This window comes from Lolium perenne, chromosome 3 (genome assembly GCF_019359855.2).
Source record: "Lolium perenne isolate Kyuss_39 chromosome 3, Kyuss_2.0, whole genome shotgun sequence".
In the NCBI taxonomy this organism is placed as follows: Eukaryota; Viridiplantae; Streptophyta; class Magnoliopsida; order Poales; family Poaceae; genus Lolium; species Lolium perenne.
Genome location: NC_067246.2, coordinates 235,533,635 through 235,546,751, shown reverse-complemented (window position 1 = coordinate 235,546,751; position 13,117 = coordinate 235,533,635). Strand labels below are relative to the sequence as shown.

The 13,117-nt window shown below is 42.6% G+C and overlaps 1 protein-coding gene and 2 long non-coding RNA genes across 4 annotated transcripts; 1 reads left to right on the top strand and 2 right to left on the bottom strand.

The window, feature by feature from the left end:
* Nucleotides 1-1,525: 1,525 nt before the first annotated feature.
* Nucleotides 1,526-3,811, bottom strand: LOC127343970 (probable protein ABIL5). Of its 2 annotated transcripts, none has more exons than XM_051370190.2 (8): nucleotides 3,558-3,811; nucleotides 3,380-3,462; nucleotides 3,114-3,261; nucleotides 2,830-2,929; nucleotides 2,700-2,739; nucleotides 2,529-2,593; nucleotides 2,111-2,187; nucleotides 1,526-1,904 (listed from the first exon to the last, which is right to left on the bottom strand). In XM_051370190.2, exons 1-8 carry the CDS (start codon nucleotides 3,681-3,683, stop codon nucleotides 1,809-1,811), a joined length of 735 nt encoding a protein of 244 aa, XP_051226150.1. In that variant the 5' UTR covers nucleotides 3,684-3,811; the 3' UTR covers nucleotides 1,526-1,808. The 2 variants fall into 2 exon arrangements, with proteins under 2 accessions (XP_051226150.1, XP_051226151.1); XM_051370191.2 differs by having other exon boundaries at nucleotides 2,529-2,590; nucleotides 3,558-3,790.
* A 1,252-nt stretch (nucleotides 3,812-5,063) lies between these two features.
* Nucleotides 5,064-7,934, top strand: LOC127343974 (uncharacterized). Its single transcript, XR_011755834.1, has 2 exons — nucleotides 5,064-6,616; nucleotides 7,241-7,934. It is a non-coding gene; the product is annotated as an uncharacterized lncRNA (long non-coding RNA).
* Nucleotides 7,935-8,523: 589 nt separating this feature from the next.
* On the bottom strand, nucleotides 8,524-9,993 carry LOC127343973 (uncharacterized). The gene is made up of 2 exons (XR_007877643.2): nucleotides 9,577-9,993; nucleotides 8,524-8,781 (listed from the first exon to the last, which is right to left on the bottom strand). It is a non-coding gene; the product is annotated as an uncharacterized lncRNA (long non-coding RNA).
* Nucleotides 9,994-13,117: the final 3,124 nt, after the last annotated feature.

Genomic DNA, 13,117 nt, shown 5'->3' with positions numbered 1-13,117 from the left:
TTTTTCTTTTTTTTGCTGTTTCTTTTTTTAAATATTTTTCTTTTTCAATATCTAACTTTAAAAAGAATTCATAGAATTTTTTTTAAAATCTGTTCAGATTCGAAATTTTGGAAATTAAAAATGTTCAGATTTTGATTTAATTTTGTTCAAAATTCAAAATTATTCCGAAATTTGGAAATTCGTTCAAGATTAAAATTTGTTGAAATTTTGAAATTCGTTCAAATTTCAAAAACCGTTCGAATTTTTTTTGTTCAAAATTCTTCAGAAATCTGAAAATTCGTTCAAGATTAAAAATTCGTTCAAATTTTAAAAATCGTTCAAAACTTAAAATTTGTTCAAATTTCAAAATTCGTCCAAGATTAAAAATTTGTTCAAAATTCAAAATTTGTTCAAAAAAATTTCAAAACTTGAACATTTTCAAATTTATAATTTTCGAAAATTATTCTTAACCATAAAATAAAACGTGAGAAAAAAAGAAACAGTGAAAAAGAAAACAGAAAAGAAAAAAAACAGAAAACAGAAAAGAAAAAGGAAAAAAAAAAGAAAGAAACAGGAAAAAACGCCTAACCGGGCCGGCCCACACCGCGCGCGGGGGTGTGCGGCGCGGTGCAGGTGCCGACCTGGTCGGCATATAGGAATTGCGCGTTTCTACTACTCCCGTCAATTCGGTGAACCTGGCCCAAGACCGAATTAACTACACTGTTTTTTTTTGGGTCACAAATGGTTCTGCGGCCTGTCTGGAAGAATTGCGTCCTTATATCTCCTGGGCTCAGGTCATACTGTTATTTTTTTCAATTAAAATATATTTATACGTTTTTACAAGTTTTTAAAACTATATCCAAATTAGCTAATGATGTATCCCAAAAGCTTGAAAAATATTAGTTCCAAATACTTTGTATTCTAAGCTACACAAAATGACAAAAGTGATATCAAATACTTTGTATTCTAAGCTACACAAAAATGACAAAAGTGTGGATCTCGGTATACGTATTTCAAATCTACATATTTTATCAGTTTCCTCATTTTCGTGTAGCCTACAATACGAATAATTTTGCACTAAGATTTTTCATGCTTGTCAATTACATCATTGATTATGTCTAGATTTATTTTAGAATTTTTTAAAACTTATAATATGGTTCTAATTTTTTAAAATGAAGAGATCAATGGAGCTAGGGGGCAAATACACTTTTCGATAATCATATGGTTATTAAAATCCTTTGAGGCTAGTTGTGCAATGTTGGTCTTATTCGGATTTTTTTTTTTTCATGGAAGAAAATCAGGTTAAGAAAGTAGAGCTTGAGGCTTCTTCAATGTAACTTTTGGTTATGTCAGGGACGTTCAATATTCATGTTCGTTTCAGTGTCTGATGCACTTTATTTGAGTAATTACTAAAATTAGATCAGTTGCTTAAAATAAAGAAGAAATAGAAACTATATATGGTTTTCACATACATGGCAACAGATTAGATTAAGGCACCGAGAAATCGAGAAGAGAACCGAAAGGGGTGTTTTTGGACATGTTTGGCTAGCTATGCATGCCGAACTAGAAGGACACCATGCTGTTGATCTAGTAAACCTGTCCCTTGTACATGATCTAAATTAAATGAGCGCGTGTGTTCCCCCTTATGCTGCAAGAATGTTCAGCTCGGCCCTGAACTTTAATTTTCTACACATCCGTGCAGGAGTGCAAAACTCAAAGTACATTTACATTCTGTTACAGAGCAGTGGACACGCATGGTCAGCAAAACCTCTGGCAGTCACACCAATGGTCATTGCATTTCTAACTGTATCCAGTGGAGGTTCTCACTCTTATGCATGCTGCTTACTTCTCTTGAGGAATGCCAAGATGTTGCTGCGGTGGCTGGCTTTCTTCTTCTTATGAACGCCTGGAGCAATGTGAACATCCTGCAAATATTTCAGAGGAAATTTTCTTATGCATCAAGGTAGAAAGAAAGGAAGGAAGCATGTTCGTCCTTGTATTGCTCTGTGCATGACTGAATAAAACTTGCATACGTAAGCAGTATCGTGCTGATTTTATGGTGTAAATAGTGTTTAGAGTACATATTTGCTATTGAAGTGAACAAATACATGATTGATTGAATGTAGGATACCTCTGCTCTGAAGGAAAATGACCTCGTTATGGATGCTGGGTTTCCAACGTCTGCAACTGCCACGGTAACTTCCCTCCCTAATAAGAACACCATATCAATACAAATACGGTAAATCGACAGCGATTGTATGCAGAAAGTAAGCTTAAAACAGCGAAAAACAACTAGCTGATGTTATTTGTAAATCCAGGAAAGCGAGTTGAGGTTGTGCTAAAAATTGGTACATAGAAGGGGAGAATGAGCTTTTCACTGGTTCTTTTATTGTCACGGACACAAAAGGGGACCGACCATATTTCCATGTATATTTCGGGATTTTTAGAAGTGCACAGAATACACCATTTCTCTTCTTCAGAAAGCAGAACAATTTTGCGTGGAAGATACACAGTCATTGGAAATATTTTTCATTTCCCAAGAAAATTACCGATGGTTGACTCAACATCATATGGCTTCAGAGTGCGATTGGCTCCAGGCACCGGGTGACCCCTGCTGTGTGACAATGCTGATAATGTCATACACTGATGCAAATTGCAGATATATAATACTAATAGGTTCAAAGAAAGTGAAATAACTTGAACTGGAGTATATAACAAACCTTGTATCAGTAACATTTTCCTTATTGTTTGTCTCCGTAGCTGGAGTGAAGGAGTGGTACTAGTTAGTAAAATCATAGCTGAGCAGAAGTATTTCATCATGTAGAATCAAACAAAGCTTGAAAACTGTACATTGCGAGAGGTAACGGCGATGGTATTGTACGGCGCCAGTGTCCATACGTAGAGCCAATAGGTTGAGAGAAATTGCATATTGTTCGCATGTCAGAAGCCTCTGGTACAGTCAGGAAATCATACAAATTCAGTGAGTGTAGCAAGGTTCGATTTGGTCGATGTTCATCAATTCACTGCTACTGTATCATTCTATATGTACTCCGAACTTCATCTGGTAATTAGACGAGCTCTCTTCATGCCATACAGAATTTATTACAGCGAGTACAAGCAGAGAGAACACCAACCTGTTTGAGGAAGGTGATCTTTCGCTCTGTTTGCGTGATCTCGGTCTTGTCCTCCAGCTGGTGCTCGAGCTTGGATGAAACAGTTCCCAGGTGATCAATCACCGTCACAACCGCATCGCAGATGTAGCTCTTGGTGCTGTCCAGTATCCTTCAAAGTTCAAACATGCGCAAGAAATTGAACTTACACGCGGCCATCGGGTCCACGAGAGGAAAGGGAAGAAATGGATGTGTTGGAGTGAAATAATCGACGGAAGGTCTGCACTTACAGCCTCTTCTGCTCGGTGCCGAGGAACGCCTTCTCGCAGCAGTCCGCCGCCTGGTGCAGCTGGAACCGCAGATCCTTGAGCTCCTGCAGCTCAAGACGTAAAGGTCAGACATCAAGAGGCACGCACGCCACGCGGCGCGATTGGTAAGTGCTCTGGGACCGAAAAGAACAGGCTCAACCCTGAGCGCGCCGTCGAAGCTCTCGGCCGCGCCGAGACGCGACGACGACCTGACGAACGGCGCTGCGGGACTCGTCGGCGCGCCGGGGGAATGCTGACGCCCAGCCTCGCCGGCCTCCGCATCCATCTCCGTTATCCTTCTCTCTCGGAGACTGAAAATGGCACTGGCAGGAGCGATAGTGGGCGGGCTCTCGGTGGCTGACGCTACACTAGCGCGCGACGATGATTGATGAGTCCTGACTCCTGAAAATGGGATGTACAGATAGACGCGCGCGCGCGCGAAAGAGGCTCTTCGTCCGGGATCAGGAAAACGCAACGAGACAAGGCGCGGCAGGCGATCTCGTGATCCCCTCTTTTGGGGTCAGAGGCAGTTGGACGGCGCGCTAGCTTGCGCTGCGCTCGTCACGGGCAAGCAAGCGTACTACCCTCGGGTGCAGTGTTCCCACAAAAGTTTGGCTTCGACTCTACGGCTGCGTCGTGCTCGGTTAAGCAGGAATCTGGATCTCGTGCTTGTTTGGTCGTTTCATTCCTCTCTTCAACTCAGTCGGTCGACATGTTTGACAGCCTTTTGGATTTCGTCAGGATTTTGCCAGCAAGCTTTCGTGACGTTATGTAAAATCTCGTCTACAATTTGTACTACCAAAAAAGATGATGCATAAGAAAAAGATTTTTGGGAAAATCTAAGTAGCATAGTGTGTACTGTGTAAGGTGGGCTTGTTTTTGTCTATCCCTGTCCCGCTTCTCCAACAGAAATTGTCCTGAGAGAGAGAGAGAGAGAGAGAGAGAGATGTTGCATGCATGCAAAAAAATTGACACCTCAAGCTAACATCATTTATTTATTGCAAATTTAAGTGTTTAAAATGATTTATCTCATAAGCTTAATCCCATTAACGATCTGTCTACATCGTTGAGTTCGTTGGATTTCAAAACAAGATCCCGCGTTATGTTTGAGAAATTTTGGCTTTGGTTCTTCGGTGTTTGAATTTTTTTGGCGTTGTAAAACTGAGTACCAATATAGCATGTGGAAATCTAAGAACCAAAAATTCTTAGGACCAAAATTTTGGCTTGTTTCTCGGTTATCCAAAAGAATAGATGCGGGTAGAGATGCAAGAGGAGATGAAGATATGCAGGTCCACCGCTGCTATTTATGGCTCACGACAGAGCACAATAGAGAAGTCAAACCATAAGAGAAGGTGTTGAAGGTTGGAGAGGTTCCATCGATGGCACGAGTCAACGGTGGTGGTGTGTGTGGCTATGGCACAAAGTTGGCTAGGGTTAGGGGAGCTGAAAGACAAAGGGTAGGGAAGACGAAGAGAGAAGGGTGTGCGTGTGTGACTACATGGGTTCTTTTTGGGGTTGTTTTGTGGTACCCCTAAATGAATAATAGCCATTAATTTTCGTTCATCCAATGGTCCAAAAAATTTCATACCACAGTTGAAAACTAAAGAGGTATGTTACATACCTCTCACAATTTTCGCACCTCAGTAAAGAAAAAACATCGGCAGGCCGGCCCAATTGACAGGCCCAGCCCAGTAGATTGGTCCAGCCCATTAGCTGCCAACCAGAGTAGCTGTGGATGGGATTCCTGTTCGTTCTTCCACGACGAGAGAGGTTCCGCCGCCGCCGCTATGTCCATCCCCAACTCCGGCGCCACGACGGTGGACCACGGCTCCTCGGCCTCCATCCTCACCATCGCCGCGGAGGATCTCGGCCTCTCCATCCTCATTCCCATCCCGACTCCGCCGTCTGCGCCACATTCGGCGTCCGGGTCGTCCTCGACATGGACGTGGACTTGGCCGACTGCTGCTGCACCCTGTCGTTGACCGGAGGGGAGGGGGGAGGAGGCGGCGGGGTCTAGGAGCACCTCGACAATGAGGAAGGCGCGAGCCACTGCCGGTGCCCTTCTCCTCTTCCTGCTACGGAGAGCGACCCGTGGCGACCGAGCCGACGGACCGGAGCGAGCGTTCCGAGGTAAGGGAAGGCCATAGCTCGACGGGTGCTCCTATTGTCCTCTGGGGAGGAGCAAGGCTGCTCGACGGTGTCTCCCGGCGACGGCCACCGCGGCCGGCCATGTTCAACGCCCTAGTACGCCGGCGAGGTGCTTCCGGCCGGCGGCGACGCGAGCCACGGAGATGGCGTCCGGCGCAGCGCCTGGGCTACCTCCTGCACGTCTCCCGCCACGGCAAACACTATGCCGGTACCGAATCTTTCTCCGAATATCCTCTTCTACCTCGCGTGAGCTGAGAGGAGGGAGTGAGATCCTAGGCTACATTCAGCAATAGACTGTTGCTGCCATTTCCTTTGTGTCAAGCATGAAAGAACAGAGATTGTTCCTGCCATGTTGTGTGCTTGCGCTCACCTATTTATTCATATGTTTATGTTTACACTAATCTGGGAGGTAAATCCATTTTATAGAAGACAACAAATCATGCTTAGTGCCTCTGTTATCTGCAATTTTTGCGACCGGAATTTCTGAAGTCTTATGTGATCTTTCAGTTTCTGAATTTATGTGATGTATGCATTTTTGCTCTATCATGCGTATACAGTTACACACCCCTTACTGAAGTTATCATATTTTATGGATTTAGCCTTTGAGGCAAATACAGTTGAACAGTGTTGCTCTATTTGAAGGTTTTCTTCTAGCTTTCAACGCATGTTAGATTTTTCTCAATTATCTGAAAAGCAATGCTTATTATAATATAGAGGAAGAGTGGAATCATTTGCACAGCTTGGGTCTGATTAGTCATGAAGAAACATGACATAAGAAAGATTGTATTTCCATGTGGTTGCAAGACTTCGATTGTTTGTACTATTCCTCTTCAGACCTGAATAAGAAGACTAGGTCATCAAATACTATAGACGAGTATCCAGTAGTAGACGAACTACCAAATAATTCAAAGTCCACAACATCTTTCTTTTGGATTGGAGCGTGGTGCGTAAACCATCAGCCAAGGACAGGCTTACCAATGGCAAGGCCGATTGCCTCCAAGACCAGGAGTATGTCCTTACTTATGAAGACAAGGACGACGACTGGATGCTTGTTGGTCACCTTCGGTGGGAGTAAGTTCCTTTGATTGTTACATGTAAATCTGTCTGCCAGTTCAAGGCTTCATTATCTTGTCAGTACTATTTGTGCATGTGTATTAGATACAAATATCGTGGAACTGAATCTCCATCTGTTGTTGCTTCTATCTCTCTGAATTCTAGAGTACTAGGGCCAGGTTTCGCTATATTAACATGCCAGATTATGCAGCCCCTTGCAACCATTTGAGGCAATCTCACATAGATGTTCACTAGGCTACAACCACTGGATAGCAAACTGACATTTCCTCATATGCCGCCAATAAGGAAATTTAGTTACATTAGGATTCATAACTTATGAATCTTATGTTTTAGTGAAGTCTACTAAAATGTTTTCAATAAATTTTATGAATTGATTACTATGTCATATTGATGTAGCTTTCATTTACCTATAGGTTATAAACTGAATAAGTGATAGTTCCAGTAATTCCTCCACCTCAATATTTTTCCTTGCAGTATCTTTACTACTGTCTGCCGGAAACTGAAAAGCATGAGAGGATCTGATGCTGCTATAATAGGCGCTTTTGATCTTTATATATTACAGAACATAAAGAAGATCAGCAAAGGATCAAAAGCTGACATAAAATATTTGCTGTATTTCAGAGCATGCTGAAGCAAGGTGATTACAGAGGAGGCGCAGGAGCCGCAGGCCGTGAACCTTGTGCTGGCTGGTCTCGACGGCGTGCTCGACGAGATGTTACCGGTGACTGACCTCTATCTTGTGCATGTCACCGCGTGGCTGCGTGACCCCTCCTCTGTGCCAAAGGAGCTGGCAGTTATGGTGCCGGCGCCTATTCTGGTGCCTACGCTGCCTGGCTCTGACGAGGACGTCGAATCACCGCCGGCTCCAAGCTCCCCTACGTACAAGCGCACGCACGAGTACAACCTCATTCTACATGTGAAGGAGGTCATCGACCGCGACCCTTTGATGATGGATGGCACTGATGACGATGACGAAGACCTGAGCTGCAAGCATAAGTTTAAGACTTGGCGTGGCAAGATCGACGGCACAGGTCCCGGTCTTTATGGCGAGGCATGATCGGAATTTGCTATGATCCTTTTCTCCCGTGTTTACTTTAGTTTACAATGTTCCGAACTAGAGTTTCGTACTACAAAGTGTTTACTTTAATTAGTTTATAATGTTCTGAACTAGAGTTTCGTACTACAAAGTCTTTACTTTAGTTTATAATGTTTCGAACAGAGTTTGTCATTTTGTCTGATCGAGAAATCTGGCGTGTTATAATCTTTATCTTGTATGATTCAAAATACTCTTTATGCTACTTTTCAAATAGTTCAATTGCACTCTCAAACTCAGCCGTCGTAGACAAAAGAAATTCCTTGCTCTAGTGTATAGTTAGTTACAAACGAGAGACTGCTAGATTTACAAACGTTTAGTTCTTTGAGACTTACTCATAGCATTTGTCTGAAATTGTGAAAGTACTCATGAATAGCATACACATGTCAGATTTGGCCCAGTTAATAGATCTAACCTTCTGGACACTATCGACCAGGCTAAGGTACTTGGAGTTCACCGTTACACCTGTGGTAGGGCATAATATCTTCCCTATAGTGTACAACACAAAGCATTGTAAAAATTGTTTTCCGATTCCCATGTTCACAGAACTTGACAGGAATACTCCACAACAAGCAAACTTAGAACGCCATTATCACTGGTTAAAGCTGCTCCTTTGTCTACACACTCTCAGGCTCTCAGCCCTGATACTTTGTACCCAGTAGCCCACAAAGCAAAGCTATAATACTAAACCAGTTGCACAAGGAAATGAGAAAAAGGAAAGTCAGAGCAGAGTTCATCTATACTGGCGTATGTCATAAAAACTGTCTGCTGCAAGTAGCATAGCATCAGGGAAGCACCACCACCTTCAGAGTTTCAGACAACCATTGCATCAGATAAAAACCCTTTTTTGTTTCTAGGTATCATATTACAGAAAAGAGTTGACACTGAACACATATGTAACTGACATTCCAAATAAGCAAATAAGCAAATGTGTTTGGTGTTTCAGAGCTAAGCCTAAAACCTTATCAGAACATCGCCACATCCATGTACCAGAATCATCACACGTTGGGAAGACAGCCACCTTCGGAAGACGACACAGCAACACCTTTTGCTTCAAATCACATACCACCTGGTATATGTTTAAACAAAAGAAACATTAAATAATACATGTCGTATACGAGAAATAATATTGGCGGAATGAAGATAACATTTGGTGTTCATTACATGCAGCACACAATTTATCATTATGGTACAGTTATCTTAGTCCGCGGGTCTGAATCTCTCATGGAACGCCTTAGGCCTCTTCTTAGATGGAGCACCTTTCGGCTTTATTGGAATTGGATCGAGAACTTTCCCAGTAAAAGGTTGGCTTTCCCGCTCCCGATTTCATTAAAAATGAAACCAAGTATCACTTGCGCCCATCACAACTTCATCCCACACCTTTCCTCCAAACTCCTAAAGTTTGACTAAATAGAACCAGACATCATACATGTATCTCTCTAAGTAAATTTCGATAAACTCAGAAAGCCTTTACAGTACAACAAGGATTTGAATCTAAAACAAACTTTATCACAGAACAATGTCTTTCCTTTTCGAACATCTCTTAACATTTTTCCTCCACCTTTTTTTCTATATGTGATAAACTGATTACGAATAAAACCAACATGTACAAAGGACGGCATTAGACTCAACAATCAGACTACTATGTCATGATAATTGCAGTTTCACAAGCCACAACATGCACACCTGCACATGTGGAGCTAGCAATGTGAGGCACATCACCATACATAATGTCTCTAAAACAGAATATCATCTATTTACTTGATGATCTGGCCAATACCCACAGCACATGAACAGCACACTCATGGCTCAAATAGCGACATGGCAAGCATCCACAATACGGTGTTCGTCAGAAATAGGCTACCTGGTGTCGGCGATGCAGGACCGGGCCGATCCGCTGGTGGCGGCGGCCGCCCACGATGCAGGATGGCGTGGAGTCGATGGCGGCGGTCGCCCTAGATGCAGGAGGACGGGGTGTCGATGGCGGCAGCGGTCTCCACGCGGGATGACGGGATCTCGAGGGTGTCGACGGAGGCGGCGGTTGCGCTCCGCGTAGGACGACGCCGATGGGATACCGCGATGGCGGCGGCGGTCACGCGACGGAGGCTGGCGAGGGTGTCGACGGAGGCGGCGGTTGCGGTCCGCGCAGGACGACGCCGACGGGATGGCGCGATGGCGGCGGCGGTCACGCTCCAGGGAGAACGAGATGTTGACAGAGGCTGGCGACTTCTCTCGTGACGGAGGCTGGCGACTTCTCTCGTGCTGGGCCAATTGTTGGGCCTGTTTCCAATAGAGCTATTTTTTTCCATGGTGTACGTGTTGATGGGCTGTCGGGCCGTTTAATCCTCACCGTTGACTAATCATACCTCTCCCCTTACCAGGTGTGGTAAAAGGTACTGTAAAAGATGCCTCTTTTTGCGGCGTGGGCTAAGGACCATTTTGGATTTGTTTCAGTTTCTTCAGATATTTCGAGTACCTAAGGTGAAACCCGAATTAAGTTTGGTTTTTCAAAGTCGAGGACCAAATTAGATACACAAGTTATGGGTTTAGGTATAGTTGGTTTCAATACCGTTTCAGACTTTCAGTTCTCCATTAAGATGTCCACCCCTACGATATTTAGGTATCATTTTCCACTATTTGGGCTAGCTTTGGGGCGTGTGACTCCAAGATTCTAATTCTTAGGAATGTTCTCTTACAAAGGGTTTTATGCAATAAGACATTATTTTGAACCCTCGATCCTTACATGAAAGATTAAGCCCTAGTTATTTAAGAAGTGCAATGCGCGTTTATCATTTATGTTCATAATGCAAAATTCTTGGATCTATTTCATGTGTTCCATCAGGAGACACCATCTGCAATATTTATGTTTTCCAAAATCATGTAGAAAGTACATTTTTTTACCAAGAACTGTGGGGCAAAACCCCCATAGCATTTTTGAAACCCCCAACTTTACAAAAGATTATGTACAAAAAGAAAGAAAAGAGGACTATACAAAATAAAATAAAAGGGTTACAACAGGGTGTCTATCCAGGACTTGAAGGATTCAGAGTGCTTGTCTTTGATCCTGTGTGCATGCAGTGTAACTTCATGCTTGAATTTATTGACCCATGCTCTAAAAGAAGGTCTCACATGCTGAAAAATAAATTCATTCCTCACTTTCCAAATATGCCAGCAGGCCAGGATCACAATCTCAGTGAAGAAAGGTTTAGCAAAAGTTGCCCTTGCCCTGATAAACATGGTTTCAACATTATCTGCTTGCTCCATTCAATCTGTAAATAAGTTCATATTATTCTACTGAAATTGCACTCAAAAAAGAGGTGAATCCAGTCCTGAGTGACATGACAGGGGCATAGCACACAGTTGTAAACATTGGTGTGTAGAAAGTACATGGTGTGTCATTCTTGTGTTTTTCTTATTCTTGTGTTTGTGAATATCCAATCTAAAGAGGCACTAAATTCTCCCTCGCACTTCCTAATGTTCTAAGAGCATCTCCAAGAGCATTGCCATATTTTGGATACCAAGCCGGTTTTGGCTTTAGGATAGAGAAGGTTTGGGTATCCAAACAAAATCTGTTTTTCTAGCATACCCAAAACAAGCATGGGGGTTTAAATTGTGCATATATGCAACACACAGCTTTTTAGACATAAGGCTCGAGCAGAGCTCGGCTTTAAATTAATAAAGCCCCGCGGCCAACAAGGTTCATACAATAAAGTTAAACATAAGCACGCCACACACATCCAGCAGCACGAGGGCTGGGCTCACAACATATATGCAACACACAACTAGCATGGGGGTTTAAAATATGGTTTTTGTTATCATGATGAGACAACTAAGAACTTATTTTCCAGTGTAAATTCATCCATTCTACATGGCCTGTCATCCACATGGCTTCTAACTTGTACCCTTCACGTAGTGTTGCAAGTATTTTTGACAACTAGTTAATGAAATGGACCACAAGTATAGAATTTCACTAGGGTGGAAGTCGCTTTGCGGGTCATTTACAATTGTACTCATTTGTTTCGTTCATGGTCGTCTCTACAACGTATGGAAAATAATGATATCTTTATGGTGGTGTACACACGGTTGGAGGGTCGGTGATGGATATCTTTACCCCTCATGGATGGCAGCGTTGTCTATGGATCAGCCTCCACGCCATTGGCATTCTACGAGATCTCTACTTCTTCTTGTATTGCGTCGTTTGTTTATTTTTCTTTCTTGCTAGAAGTTGTGTGAATCGTATCTATGCAGGCCGAACTTCGGTTCTTATGAATTGTATTAACTTATTGAGTTTAATTAATAAAGCGCTCTTAATCGGAAAAGGTGCATATATATATGCAATCTAAATCACTTTAGCTATAGAAAGTTCAAATCGAGTAGAATATAATCAGAAAAAGTAGGAAACAAATGGTACATAACTATTACAGCCCAGTGTTTATCATCAATCGAACACAAATCTAATGAAGCAAATAACAAAGTTCATCGAAACTGAAATATGAAACTACAAACCGAAAGAGCAAATCAATGATTTTGTTCGCCATTCCACTCCCACCACTTCTCGATGAGATCTTCCTTAAGCTTCTGATGAGCCTTCGCATCTCGAGTGTCATGAGAACTTGAAGGAATTTTTATTGGTCTTCTCTCCGACGAGGATCTACCATCCTTCCAATGAAGTCGTAGTGGTGGTCAAAATCTTGATCATGCTCATACTCGATGATCATATTGTGCAAGATCACATAATCCATCATGATCCTCCAAAGCGTCTTTTGGTCCCAAAACCAAGACGGACAATAGCAAATTGGACTTGTAAAATACCAAATGTACTCTCCACATCCTTTTTAGCGCAACTTGAGTGTTATGAGAACAAGATTGTTTGTTACCATGGGGGTTTGAAGTTAGTTTGACAAACATTGCCCATTGTGGGTATATGCCATTGGCAAGGTAGTATCCCATTTTATTTTGTGCCCATTTGCCTCAAACTCCACCTCTGGTGATTCTGATCATGGCTAAGCTTGCAAAGAGTGGTCATCCTCAAATCGGATGGGATTCCATAAGCCATATTACTCAAAGCTGTGGTTCTCTTCCGCAAAGTGCTATGACCAAGCAAACCCGTACAAGTCTTTATCTACATAAAGAAGCTCACATGATCTTGAATCATGTTGGAAATGTAGATGAACAAATCCATGCCCTGTAGGGAGCGTTCCCTCTCCTTTAAGATTTCAGATTCAAGCACTAGGAACAATTTTTTCTTTTCTTTTCCTTTGGATCTTAGATACATGGAACGTTATAAATAGCACTACATCAGGGAAATGCGGAGTTGTGATCTTGTTCTTATCGAAGTATTGTTTTATGACCAGTACAACTTCTTCCAACACAAAAGGAGTAGTACAGCTTCTGTTTCGGAAGGG

Bases quoted from the DNA above. Each gene is read 5' to 3' on its own strand.
- LOC127343970 (XM_051370190.2), bottom strand. From the start codon at position 3,683: ATGGATGCGGAGGCCGGCGAGGCTGGGCGTCAGCATTCCCCCGGCGCG. The intron at 3,463-3,557 runs GTTGAGCCTGTT...CTTGAGCTGCAG, and splicing joins GCTTCGACGGCGCGCTCAGG to GAGCTCAAGGATCTGCGGTT. The intron at 3,262-3,379 runs GTAAGTGCAGAC...TGAACTTTGAAG, and splicing joins GGCACCGAGCAGAAGAGGCT to GATACTGGACAGCACCAAGA.